Consider the following 22856-nt stretch of genomic DNA (forward strand, 5'->3'; position numbering starts at 1 on the left):
TATAATTACATTTTTCACATTCCAGCTCTAATTGTTGCAGGGAAATATAACGCGTTGCTCTGTCCTCACAGTTTTTGTTTTATATCTTTAAATATTTAACATATATAAACATAAATATTTTATAGATTTAAAAGATACTTATATTAAATATTTATATAATATAATATTATAATATTATTTTGGAAACACTTCATTTTAAGGACCAGTTCTCACTATTAACTGCATATTTCAAGCATCAGTCCTTATAAAGCATATTAATGCCTTATTCTGCATGACCATGTTTTAAATCCCCTAATCCTACCCAATACATGAACATCCTTAATAATAATATAGGGATTTATTGAGGCAAAAGGCATAGTTAATAGTTAGTTAATAGTGCAGCTGCTGAAAATTAATTTTTGCCATCACAGGAATAAATTACATTTTAAAATATAATTGTTTTTATACAACAGTTATTTTAAATTGTACTCAGTATTACCGTTTACTGTATTTTTAATCAGATTAATGCAGCCTTAGCAATGAAATGAGCATAAAATACTTAAAATACAGGTCATTCTAGATATAATCAAATAAATTATTGCTTTTTTAAATATATGTTCGCTTGGTAAAAGTTGTGCACAGTTCTTTAAATTATTGGGTGGCACAAATGACCCACTGACACATCTTACCCTACTCTTCTCTGTGTGGATTTATGCCCCATAATTACCTTCTAATATCTTCACCACTGTTCCTAACATAGCCAGCATTTTCACTGGGTCTGACCGTCCATCCATAACAATCCTGCAGACTGATGAGATCATTCCCTACAAATCTGATTGGTGGGTGTGTTGTTTTCTGTCTGGCTGTGAGTCTAGTGGCCCAGTGTCTCTCTAGCCTTGATACACTCCTCTACTACACTGTAGACTGCTGATGGGGCATGAGCCAAACCATTTAGCAAAACCATCTGTCTTTTATCTCTTGCACTGCAGCAATATATAGTATAAATATAATATATTTATTCTTATTTTACACATTTATTACCAAATTGTCTGAGCTACACTGCCATATAGTAAAAATGTGTCTACATTTTTCAAGGCTAGATTTTCAGCAAATATTAAGTCATACAATGACTTGGAATCCACCATTTGGGACATATTGTCTACTTCCATGTAGTCTCGCGTAGCCAGACCTTCAGACTGATGGCTGAAGGTCTGGAATTCATGGCAGTGTTCATTGGCCAAGGCCCGCCCATAAGGCCGTTTGATTGACATGTCAAACAACCAATCACAGTTCGTTTCGTTCAGCGTCACGATTCGGTGCGTGGAAATGCCCCCACAACAACAGACTGGTGTGCAACAAGTCAGTCATTGAAATAACCAGCATTGAAAGATAACGAATAAGAGGGAGCACAAGCAGTAAGTCAGTAATTTGTTCCCGGAGGTCGCAAATATGTATAACAACAATGGCGTCTGCATAAGCACCTTTTAGCAAAACGCTGAGTAAATCAGTCTGCACTTTGTTTCCCGGCGGACCGAAAATAAACGCGACACTCGCGGCTCCCGGAAATCCGGTCAAATTCAACTAATCAGATGACGACTTCGACATTCCTGAAGTGTTTCCAGTTAAGTGTACCATATGCATCAGACGTTTAGCCAACGTTCCGTGGGCGTGACGTCTGAGGCTGAGACTAACTTCCATGATGCTTTGACAAATGTCGTTTTAGTATTATTTCTATCATGACAACTCTCAAAGATTTTAGCATGGTAATGGGTATGACAATTTTAATGTATTTAGTCTTGGTGGAGTAGATCGGCTACACTGCTGAATTGCTGCTGCTGTTGGTTATTGCTGTTGTTGTAGATTATTGCTGTTGCAAAGCAAGTACAGGAACTTACTACTTTCAATACATATGCCGATACGCTGCTGTGAGTATTTAAGACATACTGCTGCTGCACAGGTAGCATATATAATAACAACACGTAGCAGATCTTTACAGGTGGAGCTAAGGAGGTGGAGGGTTTCAGAGGAACTCCGAAAGGCCGCTGCAAAATGCTCTAGTGAATGCTAATCAGACATTTAAATGTAAAGCAGCAAGCTCATTGGCTGCATATGCAACATGAACCAATCAGCTTGTGCCGAGTTGTTTAACACACCTTAAGGACCCATTAGCCTGGCCTGTGGCATCTAGAATTTCATGACAGAACTTGTCATTTATGTACAATTATAAAATGTATTAATCATTAGAAATAGCTCCACCCCCCCCCCCCCCTTTTTTTAGTTTTAGTAATTTTGTTGCAAAATCATTTGTTTTTTTAAAGTCTCTTCTGCTCACCAAGCCTGCATTTATTTGATCCAAAGTACAGCAAAAACAGTAAAATTTTGACATGTTTTCACAATTTCAAGTGTTATCTATTTGAATATATTTTAAAATGTAATTTATTCCTGTGATTTCAAAGCTACATTTTAGCATAATTACTTAAGTCACATGATCCTTCAGAAATCCTTCTAATATTCTAATTTCATATAAATGCTGATTTTTGGCTCTTTCTATTTTTTCAAAGAATGTTGAAAAAAAGTACTTGACTGTTTTAAATATTGCTTATAATAATAGTAGTATAGTAATAATGCTAAAAAATTCAGCTTTGAAATCACAGGAATAAATTACATTTTAAAATATATTCAAATAGAAAACAGTTATTTTATATTGTACCAATATTTCGCAATATTACCGCTTTGGTGTATTTTGAATCAAATAAATGCAGGCTCGGTGAGCAGAAGAGACTTATTTAAAAAAACATAAATAACCTTACTGTTCAAAAACTTTTGACAGGTTGTGTATTTATTTAGCTTAACTTCATTTTTATTTGAGTTTTAGTTGTAGTAGTAGTAGTTTTTCTTAAACATTTTTATACATATTCTAGAAATATTAGTATTTTATTTTATATTATATGAATAATTTTTTTTTTTTTAGCTTACATTGTATGTCTTAGGCATTTTTCAACATATCTTCTTTTGCGTTGTGATATCAGGGTGAATAAATGATGACTTAAATTTCATTTTTGTGTGAACTACTCCTTTAATAGTTAACCAGTGTGAGCTGTGTGAAGTTAAATTGAGTCAAATCGTCTGGTTACTTGATTTTTCTGGTAAACAGATATGAATCAGTGGTGCTGAAAAGCGTGTGTGATGTTCCCAGATCAGTACAAAAGAGAGCGGCAGACTCTTTTTATAACGAAGACTTACGTAATCACCCCAGTGTTCCGTGACATCATTAAAATCCTTCTTGGAACGACAGAAGAACTCTGAGCGAGTAAGAGAGGAACTCCAAATTAACTCAGAAAAGGTACAAAGCAGCACTTTTTATGTGGTGAGACAGAACAGTCAGATAGCAGTGCCATTACAGTTTGTCTCTGTGTGTATGTGTTCCAGCAGTGGCATGAATAGGGATTTTCTCTGACTGACTGTGTCCCTTCCCCACACACGGTGCACCCTACACCAGAGACACAGACAGAATAGAGTGAAAAGAGGCAGTCAGGAGACCGGGTGGACGAGCACAAACAATCCCGGGCCCGCATACACACCCCCTGGCCTTTGCCCTCCCCATTGGACCCCCTCTCTCTCCCCCGCCTTCTCTATAAAAACCCAAAGTTCACCCACACTCGATCTCATTTTCCTCTGGCATGGAGTCCCAGCGATCTTTCTCATCCTACCGCAAGCGTTTTGGCACTTCGGGCAGCTCCCCGTCCATGGGGGTCACCAGCCGCCTCAGCACGGGCCGCCTGTCCCTCCACAGCAGCCCGCGCCACCTCACCTCCAGCCCCATCACCATGTCCACCTCACGCCTGTCCCTGGGTGGGGAGCGGCTGGATTTCTCTGCGGACTCCCTGCTGAAGGCCCAGTACCGGGAGACGCGCACCAACGAGAAAGTGGAGTTGATGGGGCTGAACGACCGCTTCGCCAGCTACATCGAGAAAGTGCGCTTCCTGGAGCAGCAGAACAAGATGCTGGTGGCTGAACTGAACCAGCTGAGGGGGAAGGAGCCCAGCCGTCTGGGGGACATCTACCAGGAGGAGCTGAGAGAGCTCCGCAGACAGGTGGACGGCCTCAACTCTGGTAAAGCCAGACTGGAGATCGAAAGAGACAACCTGGCCTCAGACCTGGCCACTCTTAAACAGAGGTAAGGACAGATGTGTTATGCCCATTTAAAGTGCCCTTTAAGATTTTTAAGCCAGGCGGATATTGAATGCAATTTATATGCAAAAAGAATATATAATAGAATATAAGCTCAAAGTAAATACTTGCATCTTGCACCTTGTTTGTCTAAAATGGGTGTCCAAATTATGTTCAGTGTACACTAAAAGTTAAATAAGTAATAAAATAGCCACACTGTTAAAAATAAAGGTGCTTCATGATGCCATAGATGAACTTTTTTTGAACCTTTTACATCTGAAGAACCTTTCTGTTTCACAAAAGGTTCTTTGTGGCAAAAGAAGGTTCTTCAGATTATAAAAAGGTAAAAAAGAGGTGGTTCTTTAAAGAACTTTTGACTGAATGGTTCTTTGTGGAGCTAAAAATGTTTTTTTTTATGGCACAGCTGTGAAGAACCTTTTAAAGCACCTTTATATTTAAGAGTATAATATAATATAATATATTAATATAATGTAATATAGTATATTAAAATTAAAGCTAAAACAAAAAAAACTAGAATCTTGCACCTTGTTTGTCTAAAATGGGTGTCAGACTAGAGTTGAGGGTATCCTAAAAGTAAGAAAAATATATATATAAAGTATAAAATTTATATAAATATAATATAATAAATTAAATAAATAATTAAAAAACAAATAACAAAAAAAATATATTAAATAAGAGTAAGCGTTAAAAATCATCTATCTGTCTATCTATCTATCTATATAAAATACTAAATGTATTTTAACTAAGATTATATATAGATACACCAGATATATTTTATTTTATATTATATATTATAGTTTATATATAGTTTACTATATAATATAGAAATATGTTATAAATATAAAAAGTGAAATTAAAAGTTATAGATATATATTGTACACGTATTTTAATGTAGAATCATATTTTAATTAATATTTATTTATATTTTTAATGCATCTTGAAGGATTTTAATAATAATAATAAAATGGATAGATTATCAAAAACATACATAGAACTTAACTTACATGTAAATATAAATGCATAGAATTTTGCAAAGACAAAATTGTTTTATAGTTTTGTTTTTTGTCTGTTTTATATGTTATTTCGTCAAGACTGTGTGAATTCATATAAAACCAAAGATATAATAAAGATTCCAGGGTGTACTTGTGTGAGTAGATGTGCCTAGATGGGATGGAGGTAGGCTATCACGCATTCCAGGACACACCAACAAGAACGCTAAGAGCAACAGGAGTCACAAAGACTCCTGAAGTCACAAAATAAGGTCAATAGCCGTGTCCAAAAATTGCCATCCATTAACCTGCACTTCACAGCTCTTATATGGGTAAAGAATCTCTCAAGAACGAACAACTGCAGCATCTCAAGCATTTGTTTTTCTACATCAGTACTAAACTGCCACAAGTACAATGTTACTACGTGAATTTATAGCACCCCAACTCTGTTTTCAATAAGAGGCTCCCCATTTCTTCCTCTCGTTCGATCCCACGCTGCCTCTCTTTACAAACTAAAGCCTGATTCGATGAGTGCTATGGGGGCAGGGAGGGGCACAATACCTCTGTAGGGCTTTCAAAAAAGGCTGAACACACCCAGTGCAATTGTCCTGTTGTTAGAGAAGAACCACATTTTTAACCCAAATTCCAAATCCTCATACCTTTAAACTCACTGGAAACTTTTGCAAAAGGCTTGTTTCTCATACCACATCATTCAGAGACCAAATGTGACCCTGGACCACAAAACCAGTCTTAAGTAGCAATAGCCAAAAATACATTGTATGGGTCAAAATTATTGATTTTTCTTTTATGCCAAAAATCATTAGGAAATTAAGTAAAGATCATGTTCCATGAAGATTTTTTGTAAAATTCCTACTATAAATATATCAAAATGTAATTTTTGATTAGTAATATGCATTGTTAAGAACATAATTTGGACAACTTTAAAGGTGATTTTCTCAGTATTTTGATTTTTTTGCCCCCTCAGATTTCAGATTTTCAAATAGACGTATCTCGGCCAAATATTGTCCTATCCTAACAAACCATATATCAATAGAAAGCTTATCTATTGAGCTTTCATATGATGTATACATCTCAGTTTTGTCAAATTTAACCTTATGACTGGTTTTGTGGTCCAGGGTCACAAATATGATTCAAGATACGAAGTGAAAACTTTTATAAGAATATGTTGAAACATAATATATACAGTACATAATAATATATAATTCTATAATGTACCACTTGCAATTTTTATTAAAATCCCTTTTAAATATTTGATGAAACATTGGTAACATTTAACAAATAAAACTGAATTCTGAAACTATGTTAATAAAGTTAGTAAACAAAAACAAAAGTTGCATTAGGACTAAGCTGTACATCCAAATTCAAACTAGACACTGTTTGTAATTGCTAGTATTGATGTATATTGGACTGCTTGTGTCAGGTGTAGCGGCTCAGTTTAGAAGGGTGAATATGAAAGGGAGCACATCTACTCCACCCCGTGGGAAACAGCAGTAGCTGCAGTTAATGATGCATGAGTGATCCATTGAACCCTTTACAGCCCCCTGCTGCAGGTCTCACCACAGCATCATAGGTCACTACTGTGAGCCTTTCATTACAACTGTCCTAACTGATTTATCATAAATAACTATTCAGGGATACACTTTGAGGGCTGGGGAAACTCAAATATTGTGAAACGAATATTTTGGGAATTATAAGGCATCTATTAGTCATCTTATGCCTATCAAGGCTGCAGTTTTTCAATTAAAAAACTTTAAAAGTACAAACTTTCAAATAGTACTACAATTTAAAATGTTCTATTCTAATACATTTTAAAATGTTATTTATTCCTGTGATGGTATAAAGCTACATTTTCAACATCATTTTCAACTCTAGTTTTCAGTGTCACATGATCCTTCAGAAATCACTCTAATATGCTGATTTGCTGCTCAAGAAACATTTCTTATCAGCGTTGAAAACAGCTGTGCTTCTTAATATTTTTGTGGAAACAGTGGTAAATTGTTTTTCAGGACTCTTTGATAAAAAGAAAGTTCAAAAGAAGAGCATTAATTATTCTTCAGAAAGATCTTTTTACTTCCGTAATAAATCCTTGAGACTAAATAAAAACGCATTGTCAAACAACTTCAGATTTATGTGTATTATAATGCGCACGTGAATGTGATTTTTCAAATTTATTCATTAATTGAGTAATTCATTTTAAAAAAAGCAAATAAACATCTTAAGGTACAATACAAGCATCGAATTGTTACAAAAGTTTAAAATGTACAAGCGTATAAATGCCCACATTTATATGTGACCCTGGACCACAAAACCAGTCTTAAGTCGCTGGGGTATATTTGTAGCAATAGCCAAAAATACATTGCATGGTTCAAAATTTTTGATTTTTCTTTTATGCCAAAAATCATTAGGAAATTAAGTAAAGATCATGTTCCATGAAGATTTTTTGTAAAATTCCTACTGTAAATATATCAAAATGTAATTTTTGATTAGTAAAATGCATTATTAAGAACTTAATTTGGACAATTTTAAAGGTGATTTTCTCAGTATTTTGATTTTTTTGCCCCCTCAGATTCCAGATTTTCAAATAGACGTATCTCGGCCAAATATTGTCCTATCCTAACAAACCATATATCAATAGAAAGCTTATTTATTGAGCTTTCATATGATGTGTACATCTCAGTTTTGTCAAATTTAACCTTATGACTGGTTTTGTGGTCCAGGGTCACATATGAGCATGTAATCACAATAATATTATAGATATACACTACTAGTCAAAAGTATTTGGACAGTAATTCTGCTCACCAAGCCTGCGTTTATTTGATCCAAAGTACAAAAAAACAGTAAAAGTGTGAAATATTTTTACTAGTTCAAGCAACTGTTTTCTATTTGAATATATTTTAAAATGTAATTTATTCCTGTGATTTCAAAGCTGATTTTTAGCATCATTACTCCAGTCTTCAGTGTCACATGATCCTTCAGAAATCATTTTAATATGCTGATTTATTATTATGTTGAAAATAGCATTTTTTGACCTTTGATTATTAAACAGTTCAGAATAGAAAGAACAGCATTTATCTGAAATAGAAATCGTTTGTAACATTAGAAATGTTTTTTTTATCATCACTTCTGATCAATTTAAAGCTTCCTTGCTAAATAAAAAATACTGACTCCAACCTTTGAATCATATAGTGTATAATTTCAGATAAATGCTGATCTTTGGATTTTTCTATTCATCAAAGAATCCTGAAAAAGAGTGTACTCAACTGTTTTAAATAGTGATGATAATAAAAATGTTTCTTGAACAGCAAATCAGCATATTAGAAGGATCATGTGACACTGAAGACTGGATGATGCTGAAAATTCAGCTTTGATCACATGGATAAATTACATTTTTAAATATGTTCAAATGCAAAGCAGTTATTTTAAATAGTACAAATATTTCACAATATTACTGTTTTTGCTGTACTTTGGATCAAATGAATCAAGGCTTGGTGAGCAGAAGAGAATTCTTTAAAAAAAAAAGAAAAATCTTACTGTTCAAACCTTTTGACTGGTAGTATATAAACATCTAAATAAACAAAAATAAATGAAGTTCTATATAAACAATTATATCATTTTAAAATATATACTCTTTTAAAATTATTAAAAGTGACAGGCCAAGTATAGTGTCCCATATTTGGATTTTGTGCTCTGCATTTCACCCATCCAAGTGCACACACAGCAGTGAATAGTGAACAAACACACACACACACACACACACACACACACACACACACACACACACACACACACACACACACACACACACACACACACACACACAAACAAACACACACACACCCAGAGTAGTGGGTGGCCATTTGTTGCGGTGCACAGGAAGCAGTTGGGTGTTTGTGCCTTGCTCAAGTGTTTCACCTCAGTCATGTTATGGAAGGTGGAAGAGAGTGCTGTTCGTTCACTCCTCCCACCTACAATTCCTGCCGGTACCCAGACTCGAACCCGTAAACCTTTGGGCTACAAGTCTGCCCCTCTGACCATTAGACCAAAACTGCCCGCATAAAAGCCCATTCCCACATTTGGGTCCTATAAATCCTGAATATGTGGCATACTATTGTTTGTAGAAATCGGAGAAGAAGACTTTTAAAAAAAATACGTTTTCTTATCTGTCCTGCAGACTTCAAGATGAAACTGCCCTACGGCAAGAAGCAGAAAACAACCTCAACACCTTCAGACAAGTAAGGAACACTATTCCCGTCTCATTCATGTATCATGAATAAGTTAGCATACCGCTGTCATGAATCTCACGTTTGATTCCAGGATGTGGACGAAGCGGCTCTGAACCGCGTGCAGCTGGAGAGAAAGATTGAAGCTCTGCAGGATGAGATCAATTTCCTCAAGAAGGTCCATGAGGAGGTGTGTTATCTCTCCCACTCTTTCACACTATACCTCCATCTGTTCACTTCATCCCTGTCTCCTTTGATTTCCCTCCAGCTGGCATATCTGTCTCAAACTGGTTAATTTAATCTGTCCATTTGTAGCTATATCTGATTCTGATGTCTTTATCACACCAAACAGATTTAATTTCATGTCTAGCAAAATAAGAACGTGGACAGTCAGGAAACTTCTCTCACTGTCTCTCCCCTCTTTCTTGTAGGAGATGAGAGAGCTGCAGGAGCAGCTGATAGCTCAACAGGTTCATGTGGATCTGGATGTGTCTAAACCAGACTTAACCGCTGCCCTGAAGGAGATCAGAGCTCAGTTTGAGGCCATGGCCAGCTCCAACATGCAGGAGACTGAGGAGTGGTATCGCTCAAAGGTTACATCAACACACACATGCATTCTCCTGTAATTTATAGTATAATATAATATAATAAAGTAAAATGTTTCTACACCATTTTAAATAAATAAATACCATTATTTTTGATTAGTTTGCTGATCTGACTGATGCAGCCGGTCGTAACGCAGAGGCTCTGAGACAAGCTAAGCAGGAAGCCAATGATTATCGTCGGCAGATTCAGGGCCTGACCTGTGACCTGGAATCTCTTCGGGGATCTGTAAGTATTTATCAACTTGTCACCAAACTTATTCAGAACAACAACTGTAGAGCACAATACTTGACAGCAAACTCCTCATCCTCTCAAAACCACGTTGTCTTTAAGAATGAGTCCCTGGAGCGTCAGCTGCGAGAGATGGAAGAGCGGTTTACCATTGAGACGGCCGGTTACCAGGACACCATTGCCCGTCTGGAGGATGAGATCCAGATGCTGAAGGAGGAGATGGCCAGACACTTGCAGGAGTACCAGGATCTGCTCAATGTAAAACTGGCTCTGGATATTGAAATTGCCACCTACAGGAAGCTGCTCGAAGGAGAGGAAAGCAGGTGAGGAGAGGAGAGAAATGGCATCAGACACACTAATTTGACTACATTAATTCAAATATGATTAAATTAATATCTTCCACCTCTTCTAGAATCACTGTTCCGGTGCAGAACTTCACCAACTTACAGTTTAGAGGTGAGCAATTCATCATCCAGTTGATTATTCCTGCATGAATGAAATGTTATTATTTAATCATTTGTGTGTGTGTGGTTCAGGTATACCCCAGGTTATTGAGGACAATGTGACCTTAGACCACAAAACCTGACATAAGGGTCCATTTTTTTAACCCTTATGTGTTGTTAGGGACGTTTTCGTCCACTGAGGGGTGCTGTTGAGTCTTAATTTGGCCACAACTTTTTCTCTGTTAAAGCAAATGGAATGATTTTTGGTGACTAATCTTATTTTGATACATATTTTGGGAAAATGCTTTGAAATTTTTCAAAAACTCAACAGTACACTGTGGGCAAATTTACTACCCTTTCGTTATGTTTCGTGGCTGAAAACAGCCACTACTTTAAACTGCTGTAAAAATGTATCAGATAAATATTTTTTCAATTTTTTTGGCATAAATCTATTAATCAACCTCAGTCCTGCTCAAAAATACTAAATGTTTAAAAAAAAATCAGGATTTTATCTCTTTAATTGCCAAATTCCTAAATGATGTCACTAATTTGGGGAAAAAAAACCCACAAAATTACTAATTTTAAATATAAAAGGTAATTGTGGCCTGGATTTTTTTTTACCTTTTTAACAGTCTTGGACATGTGAACGATTAGTAAGAAGATTGGCTTTCATGCATTGTTAGTTTTGGCGCAGCATCCGATTTTCTTTTTTTCTCCCTGCAACAAAAAGCTTAGTTTTACATAGAGTTCTATGGAGTATAACGACATATTATAGTGTGCGTGTGTGTATGTGTGTGTGAGCGTGTGTGAGTGTGTGAAAGTGAATGAAAGTGTGTGAAAGTGTGAGAGAGACCTTTGTGCACCTTGATACCCCTGAGAAAATCTAAATAAGCACCTCAGCTCTCAGAACGACATGGAGTAAACAAAAATAAAGAAAGCATATTTATGTATTTGTTTACCATATAGTTCTGAGAGCTGAGGTGCTTTTTTTGATTTTCTGAGGTGTATCAAGGTGCACAGAGGTCTCTCTCACACTCACAGACACTCACACACACTCTCATACACTCGCACACACTTTCACACACTCACACACGCTCACACACACATACATACACGCACACTATAATATGTCGTTATACTCCATAGAACTCCATGTAAAACTACGCTTTTTTTTGCAAAGGCCTATCTAAAGGGTTAATGGGGCCAACTGATAATCAACAGTACAATTTACAAATTTGACCCCTTCCCAACAGGAAAAACCACAAAAAATCAAGAATTCAGCATTATATGGTGTCATGGCTTTGCAATCAAAAAATGTGGTTATAATGGAAGTCAATGGGGCAAAAACAGCCACAAACAATAAATGAGGGAGAAAAAATGAAAATCTGATGCTGCGCCAAAACTAACAATGCATGAAAGCCAATGTTCTCACTAATCTTTCACATGTCCAAGACTGTTAAAAAGGTTAAAAAAAATCCAGGCCACAATTACCTTTTATATTGAAAATGAGTAATTTTGTGTTTTTTTTTTCCCAAAATCAGTGACATCATTTAGGAATTTGGCAATTAAAGAGTTAAAATCCTGAATTTTTTTTAAACATTTAGTATTTTTGAGCAGGACTGAGATTGATTAATAGATTTATGCAAAAAAATTTGAAAAAAATATTTATCTGATACATTTTTACAGCAGTTTAAAGTAGTGGCTGTTTTCAGCCACGAAACATAACGAAAGGTTGTAAATTGAAACAATGCACAAGGGTTAAATTAAGATTTATACATCATTTGAAAGCTGAATAAATAAGCTTGAATGTATGGTTCCATTGATGTATGGTTTGTTAGGATAGGACAATATTTGGCCGAGATACAACTATTTGAAAATATGGAATCTGAGGGTGCAAAAAAATCATAAAATTGAGAAAATCGCCTTTAAAGTTGTCCAAAGGAAGTTCTTAGCAATGCATATTACTAATCAAAAACTAAGTTTTGATATATTTATGGTAGTAAATTCACAAAATATGTTCATGGAACATGATCTTTACTCAATATCCTAATGATTTTTGGCATAAAAGAAAAACTGATCATTTTGACCCATACAATACAATGTGTTGCTGGCTATTGCTACAAATGTACCTGTGCTACTTATGACTAGTTTTGTGGTCCAGGCTCACAAATGTCCCCACAATATCCAAAATCCTTGACATTTGCTTGGTTCCCATGAGGAAACAATCATACAGAATACAAGTGGATAGCACAAAGTTTTCTATGAGGAGTAGGTTTAGGGGTAGGGTTAGGGTAAGGGAATAGAAAATACAGTTCGTACAGTCTAAAATCCATTACATCTATGGAATCTCCCCATAAAACATAGAAACCCAACATTTGTGTATGTGTGTGTGTTTCATTAGACACCAGCATGGACACTAAGCTGACTCCTGAGGCACATGTTAAGAGGAGCATAGTTGTGCGAACCGTTGAGACTCGTGATGGAGAGGTAACGCTAGGGGGCGCTCTTCTTCAAACTGTAAAAATTACAAAAAGTTTTTGGCACCCACTTCACATGAATACACTTTATCATGAGTTGACGGCAACATTGTTTCCCCAACAGTCTCTCTCACAACAGAATTAAATGATCAGTTCTTTTATTTATTGATTGATTCAATTATTCATTCAATCTTTCCTACGTTGCATTAAAGCAGAGATGCACCGTTCTTTTACTATGAAGGGACAAAAATTAAACTTGATTGAAGAACATGGGCCAAAAGTAAATGTTGCATTATATCCAACTGTATTAATGACTAATGCTTAAAGGGTTAATTCACCTAAAAATGAAAATTCTGTCATTAATTACTCACCCTCATATCATTCCAAACCTGTAAGACCTTCGTTCATCTTTAGAACAGAAATTAAGATATTTTTTAATAAAATCGGAGAGCTTTCTGACCCTGCATAGACAGCAATGCAACTGACACGTTCAAGGCTCAGAAAGGTAGTAAGAACGTTGTTAAAATAGTCCATGTGGCATCAGTGGTTCAACCGTAATGTAATAAAGCTATGAGAATACTTTTGTGCAAAAAAGAAAACAAAAATAATTTCATTTTTGCGCGTCTAAGACTGACACGGAAGACAAGAAATTGTTGAATAAATTTTTCTTTGTATACAAAAAGTATTCTCGTAGCTTCATAACATTACAGTTGAACCACTGGTGTCACATGGACTATTTTAATGATGTCCTTACTACCTTTCTGGGCCTTGAATGTGTCAGTTGTGTTGCTGTCTATGCAGGGTCAGAAAGCTCATGGATTTCATCAAAAATATCTTAATTTCTGTTGACTAATATAATATAACGAAAGTCTTACAGGTTTGGAACAACGTGAGGTTGAGTAATTCATGACTTTTTTGGTGAACTGTACCTTTAATGTTAAGAAACTGAACTTTTCTGTAAATGGGCCCTGGTTTGAGCATCTCTACATTACAGAATTATTCATTTATTTATTTATTTTTTATGTGTGCAATTTTTTAAGTTTAGTCTAAAAGTAACCTATGCAATCTCTCTTTCAAAGATCATTAAGGAGTCCACTACGGAGAGGAAGGACCTGCCGTAATCACTCTCAGACACCGGATTGAATGCGACTGAAGAGTTCAACACTAACGCTTCTGGATGCTGTGATCAAATATGCGATTTCTTGCCAACTTCTCTGCTTATTCTCTCCTAGTGTCTGTAGCTCCTGGGAACTATATTCAGTTATTAGTCACTGTAAGCAACAAGCAACTACATTTTGAGCTCTTTTTCTTCCTGGGATTCTCTTTATCTGTCTTTTTTTTGTGGCAAAGAGTCTTTGCATGATATTAGACTAGTTTATCACCGATTGTGCCATAAAAAGTCATGGTTGGACAGATGAAAGTAGAAAGTAGAACAAGATGTAGCTAGTGGTCAGAGCGGGTGCACAGGCTATAGTTTTTTTTTTTTTTTTTTTGTCAAGCAACTCTAGAAAATACATTCTGAAATGTATTGTAGTCTTTAAGTACTAGATGAAGAAGAACAGAATTGGAACTGGTAGTTTTTGATGGTCAGTGTTAAAGTAAGGCAGAAGGAAACTATAACAGCAAGACCTTTGTGAGAGTTTTAAAGGATTGATGGATTTTGTCAGCGGTGCTATTTGAACATTTCATTCCACATTTTTCCACTTTCACTGTGTATGCACAATGTTTTTGCTTAGTAGCTAACAAAGCATCTTTTGGACCCAGGTTAAAATGCTTTAAAATGCTTGACTGGTAATTGACCTGTAGAAAATATATTAACAGTAAATTTTAATCAACAAAAAAACTTTTTATATTGTCTTACAGTGCAGTCACATTTACCATTCATCAGCAAAATTTCGGCAAATCCAATCATTTCAATAGTAATCTGGGTAGTAATTTGTGCAGATTGTGTTCATGTTCAAGTTTGTAACCCAATTTCTCTGTGCTGACTTCACTTGCTTTGAAAGTGACTTCTGCATGACCTTTATACATCTCCACACTATATTGAAAAAATACTTTTTTTCAATTTGGCTAATGTGACCGTACATTTACTAAAAAAAATGATACTGCCAGGTAACACTGAACTATGTTTTTAGCCGAAGAGGGCTAACTTTTACACTACAGTTGCATACTGAATTAGATGTCGCTTTTTTGTGGTGTCTAATATTGATACTAATAAAAAGTAATTTTTATTTGGTAGTGTGTGTTCTGTTTATTAGCTTATCCATCTTATATTGCAGAGACGTCCAATCAAGAATACACTGTAAAAATGCTATTCTTACTTAAATTTTTTGTCTTCTTTCCAGCCAAAATATCTAAAAAATCTTAAATCAAGAAGGATTTTCTAGGATTTTTTAGATGAAGGATTTCCTGTTTCAGTGAAAATTACGTCACCACATAGAATAACTGCGTGTTTCAAGGCACTTCAGTGGACCTTTAAATATATCATCTTATCGATGTTTTGAGGTGTGGTAACCGTAGTATAAACTGAATAATTGACTTCTGTCCGTTGAATTCTTAAAAAATATTGCACAAGAATTCAACGGCCCATCGTTAATTATTCCTTACATAAAAATATATATATTTTATGATAACAAGTTATAGCATAAATATCAAGTTCTGTAATGATGGGTTGTTAATGCAAACATTCACTGCATTAAACTACTTGGCAAAAGCTGATTGGTTCATGTTGCATATGCAGCCAATCAGCTTGCTGCTTTACATTTAAATAGCTGGTTAGCAGTGACTTGAGCATTTCGCAGCACACTTTCAGAGTTCCTCTGAAACCCTCCACCTCCCCAGCTCCACCTGTATAGATCTGCTATGGGTTATTATATGCTCTTAAATACTCACAGCACCATATCAACATATGTATTGGCAGTAGCAAGTTCCTGTACTTGCTTTGCAGCAGCGGCAGCAATAATCTACAACAACAGCAATAACCAACATCAGCAGAAATTAAGCAGCTGCTAAATACATTAACATTATCATATCCATTACCATGCTAAAATCTTTAGAGAGTTGTCATAATAGACCTGACTGTTTTTTATAAAGCTAAAATAAGTGGAAAGCAGATGAAACCAAAAGGCAAATGACAAATGACCACATCCTCTCTTACATTAAAAATAAGATGGCTAAAAGAGGAATTCTCGACAATACCACATCAGCATTGCATCTGATGCATTCTGACATGCTAATAATGCCTTAAAACTGTACAAAACAGGAAGTGACAGTGATCTTCTGTCACTTGTGAGCATGTCAAGGGCGCAGAAGGGTTGAGTGGCAGGTATGTGTGACAGGGTCACTGATAGAGTGCGGATCCCACGCTTGGTTAGAGGGGATTACATGCACTGTCTTTGTCAGGGTGTATGTTAACAGGGCAGTGAAGTTTCTGTAGAACTAGGTTTGCTCCTATATAAGGTTTCTATGCCCTGGATATGAAGATAATGAATTCCTTCTAGGTAGAGCAGGCATAATGAAATTCAAAGACAAAGAACTCTCTCACCCTGAAATCTTTTCACAGGTTTACAAAAGTGAAATCTCTCACTCTCAAGTACATAACATCTTCTTCGGAACTCGTGTAAAGTCACATACTCATTCTAAGTCTAAAAAGGGTAGTATGATATAGCAGTAATATTCAATATTCAGTGGCAGACGTGAGAATTTATATTATAAATTCTCAAATGATTCTTAATGTTGTTTAAATGAAGGCAATGAGATTCTGAACAGAAAATTGATCTTCTAACATAAAAAAACTTACATTAACATTGTATTCTCCTTGTTGTCCAATTGCATTAGGTTAGCTCATTTATTTAATTCTAACCTATAAAAATGAGAATAAAAAATGAATAAAAAACATAACTGTGGGGTTTACTATGGAAGCACGTTTCCACCACTGAATAAAAAAAAAAATGTTATTGCAACTTTTTAATCTCACAATTCTTTTCTCGCAATTGCAAGTTTACACATCACAATTTTTTTTTCTTAGAACTGTGAGATATTCACTTACAACTGTGAGAATAAATTTGTCGGATTTGCGTGATATAAACTTGCAGTTGCAAGTTTATATCTCGCAATTCTGACTTTTTTTCCCCTCAGAATTACGTGATATAAACTCGCAATTGCGTCAGAATTGCGAGACATAGTCACAATTGTGACTTTTTTTCTCAGAATTACGAGTTTATATCTTGCAATTCTGACTTTATTACACACAATTGCAAGTCAGAATTGTGATATAAACTCGCAATTCTGAAAACTTCTTCTGAAGTCTTTTTTCCCCCCCAAAATTGGACTTTGTAACTCGCAATTGCAAATTTATATCTCACAACTGAGAGAAAATTACAATCTCACAATTGAGAAAAACGTCCGAATTTTGAGTTTTCATCTCACAAATCTGACTTTATTTCTCACAAGTGTGAGTTTATATCACGCAATTCTGAGAGAAAAGTCAGAATTGTCTTTATATGTCACAGTTGACTCTTTGCAAAACTTAGTTGCTATGTCTGACAAACTATGCTGCTCTCACACTATACATCATGATCTTGCGCAGTGAAAAAATACATTGCAGAGAAAAAATGAAACGGACGCTGACAGACAAGACAGAGCAGGTTACTTCTGGTATGAAACAAGGTCTCAGCTTTAAAATGTTCAAATTTTTTAAAGAAATTCAAACAATAAATACCATTTTGTGGCTCTTTAATGTGTAGCGACAGATCACTGTAGCCTATTGCCTTGTTAGATCAATGACACCTGAACCCTCTATTTTTCACACAATAAAAACATGAATGAAGATTGGAACATATTTTACAATATCAATATACACAATTTTTCAAGTTTTAAGTCCGAAGTTAATCAACTCTCCTGTCTGATTTGTTTGTCGGACAGAATGGTGGATTCGGCATTATGATTGATCAGCTGTACCGTTTCCGAAAACAGTTGAGCTCCTGGAAGAGCATTGTTAACTATGGTCGTTAGTGCCATTGAACTATATTGCTAATGACAGAACTTTGGAGCATAGTTGCTTTTGGTAAATGAACCCCCGGTTGATGTGTGCATGCTCTTCCTGCAGCAGTGCCCATACAAGGAATTCCGTCCTTTATGACGTCATGCAGGGCCATACTTGTAAAAAACTTTCTGAAACTTATCGGAGTGTATTTGGCACAGAAATACTCTGTCATACATCCAACTAATTTTTTTTTTTACTTTGGCCATGTGTAGCATGAGCATATCAAATATTCGACATTAAACCTCCCCTTTAAATTAACCGACTCTCACCGATTCTCACACTTTCCATGACCCGCAGTTTGAAAACCACTGTTCTAATGGAATAGGCAGAAGCTGAATTTGACGGTCCAGACCCCATGTGTACATACAAAACCTAGTATGCTGAGAAATAGGACTTTCCACAACTTGTCCCTGGTGCAATCTGGGAACATTTTTTGCCAGCTGGGTAGATTTCCTTAAAAAAACAAATGTCCTAATCAAAACTCATGAAATGAAATATCATCTCAGAACATCAAACTTTGAGGTCAGTAACGCATTTCACAACAATGCTAGACATTCACAGAGGGGGGCACTGAATTGACAGGACTTGGCTTGAGTTGAGTCCTGTGTGAAGAAATTGGGGCATATTGGATGAGTCATTTGGAGCGTGGCAACTCTGGAACAAGGGCAACTGAGAGGCATAATTACACACTGTCCTCACTGATGCACTTTAAAGAAGTGTTAAAGGCGACCAACATCTTAGATACCTGGAAGGGAGTACTTGGAACAATGTGTGACGCAAAGTCTGATAGCATCTCGGATGTTTAACCAGTTCCAAGTTAAACACTGCACTACGAAATAAATCAACAGGCAGCTTGACTTATTTCTGGATCCCAGGATCATATGGGCATGAGAAACTCAATAGAAAGTCCCTGCAGTACACTCTGTAGTAAGCAAAGGTTCCACAAGGAAAGTTTGTAGAGATGATAGAAGAACCATTTTGGGTTTCCCAAAGAACCTTTTAGTGAACAGTACTGAAAAGAAATAGAATATTTCAATAATATGAAGAACCTTTTTCCACAATAAAGAACCTTTTTGTGTAATACAATAATAAAGGTTAAGATTAACAATAAAGGTTCCAAAAGGGTGTTCTTGCGGTGATGCCATAGAGGAACCATTTTTAGTTCCCCAAAGAACTTTTCAGCGAACAGTTCCTAAAAGAACCATTTTCTGGTTCCAATCCAAAGAACCTTTTTTAACTATAAAGAACCTTTTCTGCATTTGAAAGGTTCCATGGATGTTCAAGGTTCTTCATGGAACCAGATGCCAATAAAGAACCATTATATTTAAGAGTGTCGGAACAATATCAATATCCCACGAATATCAAAATCCAAGTGATTTGTGAACATCTGTTCACAACATGCCAGCTTAAATCTGGTCTGTGAGAGAGCAAGATAAAAACTCATTTCCCAGGATTAATGAAGAGTGAAGGGAAGAGTGTCGGAAGACACCAGCAGCACCACCGTAGGCTACGGACAGATATCAGAGAGGTTCTTCGCGCTATAATCAAACATCTCCTCCTATTTAACCTCAGTCTGACCCTCCAGCGCCGCCACCTCTTTACTCAGGCACCCGGAGAATCTGTGCAAAGCACATCGCAATCAGCTAAGCCTGTCACACTGTGTCAGACCTCACCACAACCACCGCATTTCTGACGTTTCATTCACACACAGCTTAAGACTGCTATTGCCAACAGTGAAACATTTATCTCCTGTTAAAAATCAGAATCACTTAAATGATCTTAGGTGGAAGGTGAGAGGGATGGAATGTTACTGGATGTATTTGACGTCAGTATAAATGGAACATATGAGTTAAGACGTAGCTGTTATTATGATCAAACTGATTTTGTCATAGGATAATGAATGTCTGTGAGATCAGATGTCCTCTATGGTATGTGTGTATATGGTTAGGAAGAAATCAGTTTTGGGATACTGGAAATATGTGGGACAGATAAAGCACTTCAGTAGCGGTGTTCTCATTTGGCTAGACAGCGATGGGGGATTTTCCATTCTGGGATCTTACTGAAACCACTAGAGAGGTGACCGAAAGATCACACTGTTATTTAGGCTGATTAAGAAACTATTGCATGTTTCTATCATACTTCATATAGCAAAGCTGTGTAATTTAACTTGAAAGAGTGGTATGACTTTAGGGAGTTCATAATGGTCAATTGACTCCTAAAACATTGGTGTCTCAGATTTTAAAGTCAATCAAAAACAGGCAAAGCAACAAATTATTATTCAACATATCCTAGGTTTTTACAGAAAACATTCTAATGTAACCCCCATTAAAATTGTAAACATTTTCTTAAGTAACTGTAATTTAATCATTTAATTAATAAAATAATTCTCAGTAACTGTAACGAATTACGGTTACATTTATTTTGTAATTAAATTACATAACGCCATTACATGTAAAGTTACTCCCCAACACACTTTCATCTAGCTACTTTAACTTTGTGTGAATGCACGGTATTGAAAGAGAAACTTTTTTTATTATTAGAATTACCTACTATCTATGTTGTCTTTATGCAGGCTTGTTTAGAACGTAAAGCAAGTGACAAATTATACTATGAAGATTCAGATAAATTCACATGACTAATTATGAATTCTATTTGATTTTCCCCCCACATGTCTTAGGTGTTGGCAGTGTTATCTGTTCTATTTTATCTTTGAACCTCTTGAATTTTCTTTTATCTAATTTTAGGACTGTACCATGTACCATGCAATTTTTCCACTACATACTTACTGGACACATTTAATATCAGTATCATGTCATTGCCAGTAAGAATTTTGGAGTGGTTTTCCTTCGCATTTTTTTTACCATTTCTTTAAAACACTAATGCAGCAACTGCTACTGAAAACTAGCCCAAAAGTTGCCAAATCGCGTTATGAGGGGGGTCCCGATAAAAATTGCATTTGGGGGGTAAAACACACATTTTTTAGCGGGGTTCCCCTGGTAAAATTAGCATTCCAGGGGCTAAATATTACATTATTAGGGTCGCTTTAATACACGGACATGACAAACAAGCCGCGGCAATTGTTAAAGGTTGTATCAGCGATTTCTAGCCTAAAACATAAAGTGTCAATTTCAGCTGACCTTTCTTCACGATCCGCTCGCTGCCTGCCCCATAAATTGTCTGTGAAAAAACCGCGTCTCTCTGGTCAGCCTAGGGTCCGAGATATGCCAAAAAAACAATCGGCACTACCAACCTTTCCACAGATAAACAAACAGTGTTCCAACCAATCAGCGTCAGGGGTTTGGTGTTGTGGACTTTCGCTCCGCCTCCCTCACATCCCTGCACCAGTAGGAAAGTCCACAACACCAAACCCCTGACGCTGATTGGTTGGAACACTGTTTGTTTATCTGTGGAAAGGTTGGTAGTGCCGATTGTTTTTTTTTTTGGCATATCTCGGACCCTTTCACTAACGTAAAAGACGTAAATTGATGGACAGGTCTCTGTTAAACTAAACCAGTAAGGGTTCCGTTAAGCAAAAATGAGTTGATGACTGCACTACACATTATATTACTGTGATACTTTGAGCTCGAACGTACTAAAATAACATGACTAATGATAAAAGCGAAGAAAAAAACAGCTGATTGTGCGGCTTTTATTTTTTTTAAGCAGCCCAAATTTTGTCTACCCGCCCAATGCGTTATTCTCCGGTCCAAGCCGAGAAAAACCCGCCCAATCTGGCAACACTGAACACAGGTAAGGGGTTGCCTGGAACGCGGCATTAGGCCTAGTTGGTTAGTTCCAGTCCTCTGATTTGATTGGCCAAGTTGACATTTCACTGTATCACTCCGCTTGCCTGTGTTCATTGCGTTCCACGAGCGATTTGGGGTTTAGCTGGAGCAAGCCTCGTTTTTTTAAGCATCTGTGCTTTCCCCTGCGAAGTTGTATGATGACACAGATTCCTCTTTTGGAGCAGAGTTGTATGGTTTTGCTTTCAATAACTACGAGGGGGGAATTAGCGTCTTTCTACAATCGCTCGGAGAGGGGTTTCTCTGAGTGAGCAGGGACAGAAAAATGGAAAACCCGGAGTGGAGCTCGACTAAAATGAATACATAACGCCTTTAGCGCTCCACTCAAATACAGGATTCCAGACCGTTCTTTAAATCTGTGAGTTGCTTGGTGACAGACAAAGCTGAACACTTGAGCGTTATTTCATTGTGTATGAACTAACTGACCACATATTGTCTTTAACACACATTTCTTGATATTACTTCTATTGCTTTCTAGAATTGTTGTATAAAATTTCTGCAGTAATGAACGTCAGCATAGCCACTTTTGCAGTAGGCAGTAGGCTACTTATTTGTTCTTATGTACAAAATAGCTATATACCCGGTGAGGTTGCCTACTCTACTGCTGTGTTTAGTGAAAATGTTGTGCTCGTTTGTGGACAGTATCCCACTAGGGCATACCTTTCAGAGCGATAAACGCTTTCTGAGAGAGAGGGAGTGGGGGAGAGAGAGGAGCATGAGCGCGCATCTGCCTTCTGTCAAAAGTGACAGCTGTGTCCACTGCCTTCTCTGTGAACGCAACGTACCATTATTCCACAATGAGCTTCATCAGCCGAGCCGCACGCTGCCTCTGAGGTGTCGGGCGTCAGTTGTGCT

At 36.5% G+C, this 22856-nt stretch overlaps 1 protein-coding gene across 2 annotated transcripts; it reads left to right on the forward strand.

The window, feature by feature from the left end:
- Positions 1-3524: 3524 nt before the first annotated feature.
- Positions 3525-15385, forward strand: gfap (glial fibrillary acidic protein). 2 transcript variants are annotated; one of them, XM_073816950.1, is made up of 9 exons: positions 3528-4156; positions 9352-9412; positions 9495-9590; positions 9832-9993; positions 10106-10231; positions 10337-10557; positions 10647-10690; positions 13079-13164; positions 14234-15385. In XM_073816950.1, exons 1-9 carry the CDS (start codon positions 3660-3662, stop codon positions 14273-14275), a joined length of 1335 nt encoding a protein of 444 aa, XP_073673051.1. In that variant the 5' UTR covers positions 3528-3659; the 3' UTR covers positions 14276-15385. The 2 variants fall into 2 exon arrangements, with proteins under 2 accessions (XP_073673122.1, XP_073673051.1); XM_073817021.1 differs by lacking the exon at positions 13079-13164 and having other exon boundaries at positions 3525-4156.
- The last annotated feature ends 7471 nt before the right edge of the window (positions 15386-22856 follow it).

The sequence above is a fragment of the Garra rufa genome, chromosome 1, assembly GCF_049309525.1.
Source record: "Garra rufa chromosome 1, GarRuf1.0, whole genome shotgun sequence".
Classification (NCBI taxonomy): Eukaryota; Metazoa; Chordata; class Actinopteri; order Cypriniformes; family Cyprinidae; genus Garra; species Garra rufa.

Excerpts from the sequence above, each read along its gene's own strand:
- gfap (XM_073816950.1), top strand. The coding sequence starts at position 3,660 with ATGGAGTCCCAGCGATCTTTCTCATCCTACCGCAAGCGTTTTGGCACT. Across the intron at positions 9,413-9,494 it reads ACCTCAACACCTTCAGACAA|GATGTGGACGAAGCGGCTCT; the intron begins GTAAGGAACACT and ends GTTTGATTCCAG. Across the intron at positions 13,165-14,233 it reads TTGAGACTCGTGATGGAGAG|ATCATTAAGGAGTCCACTAC; the intron begins GTAACGCTAGGG and ends TCTCTTTCAAAG.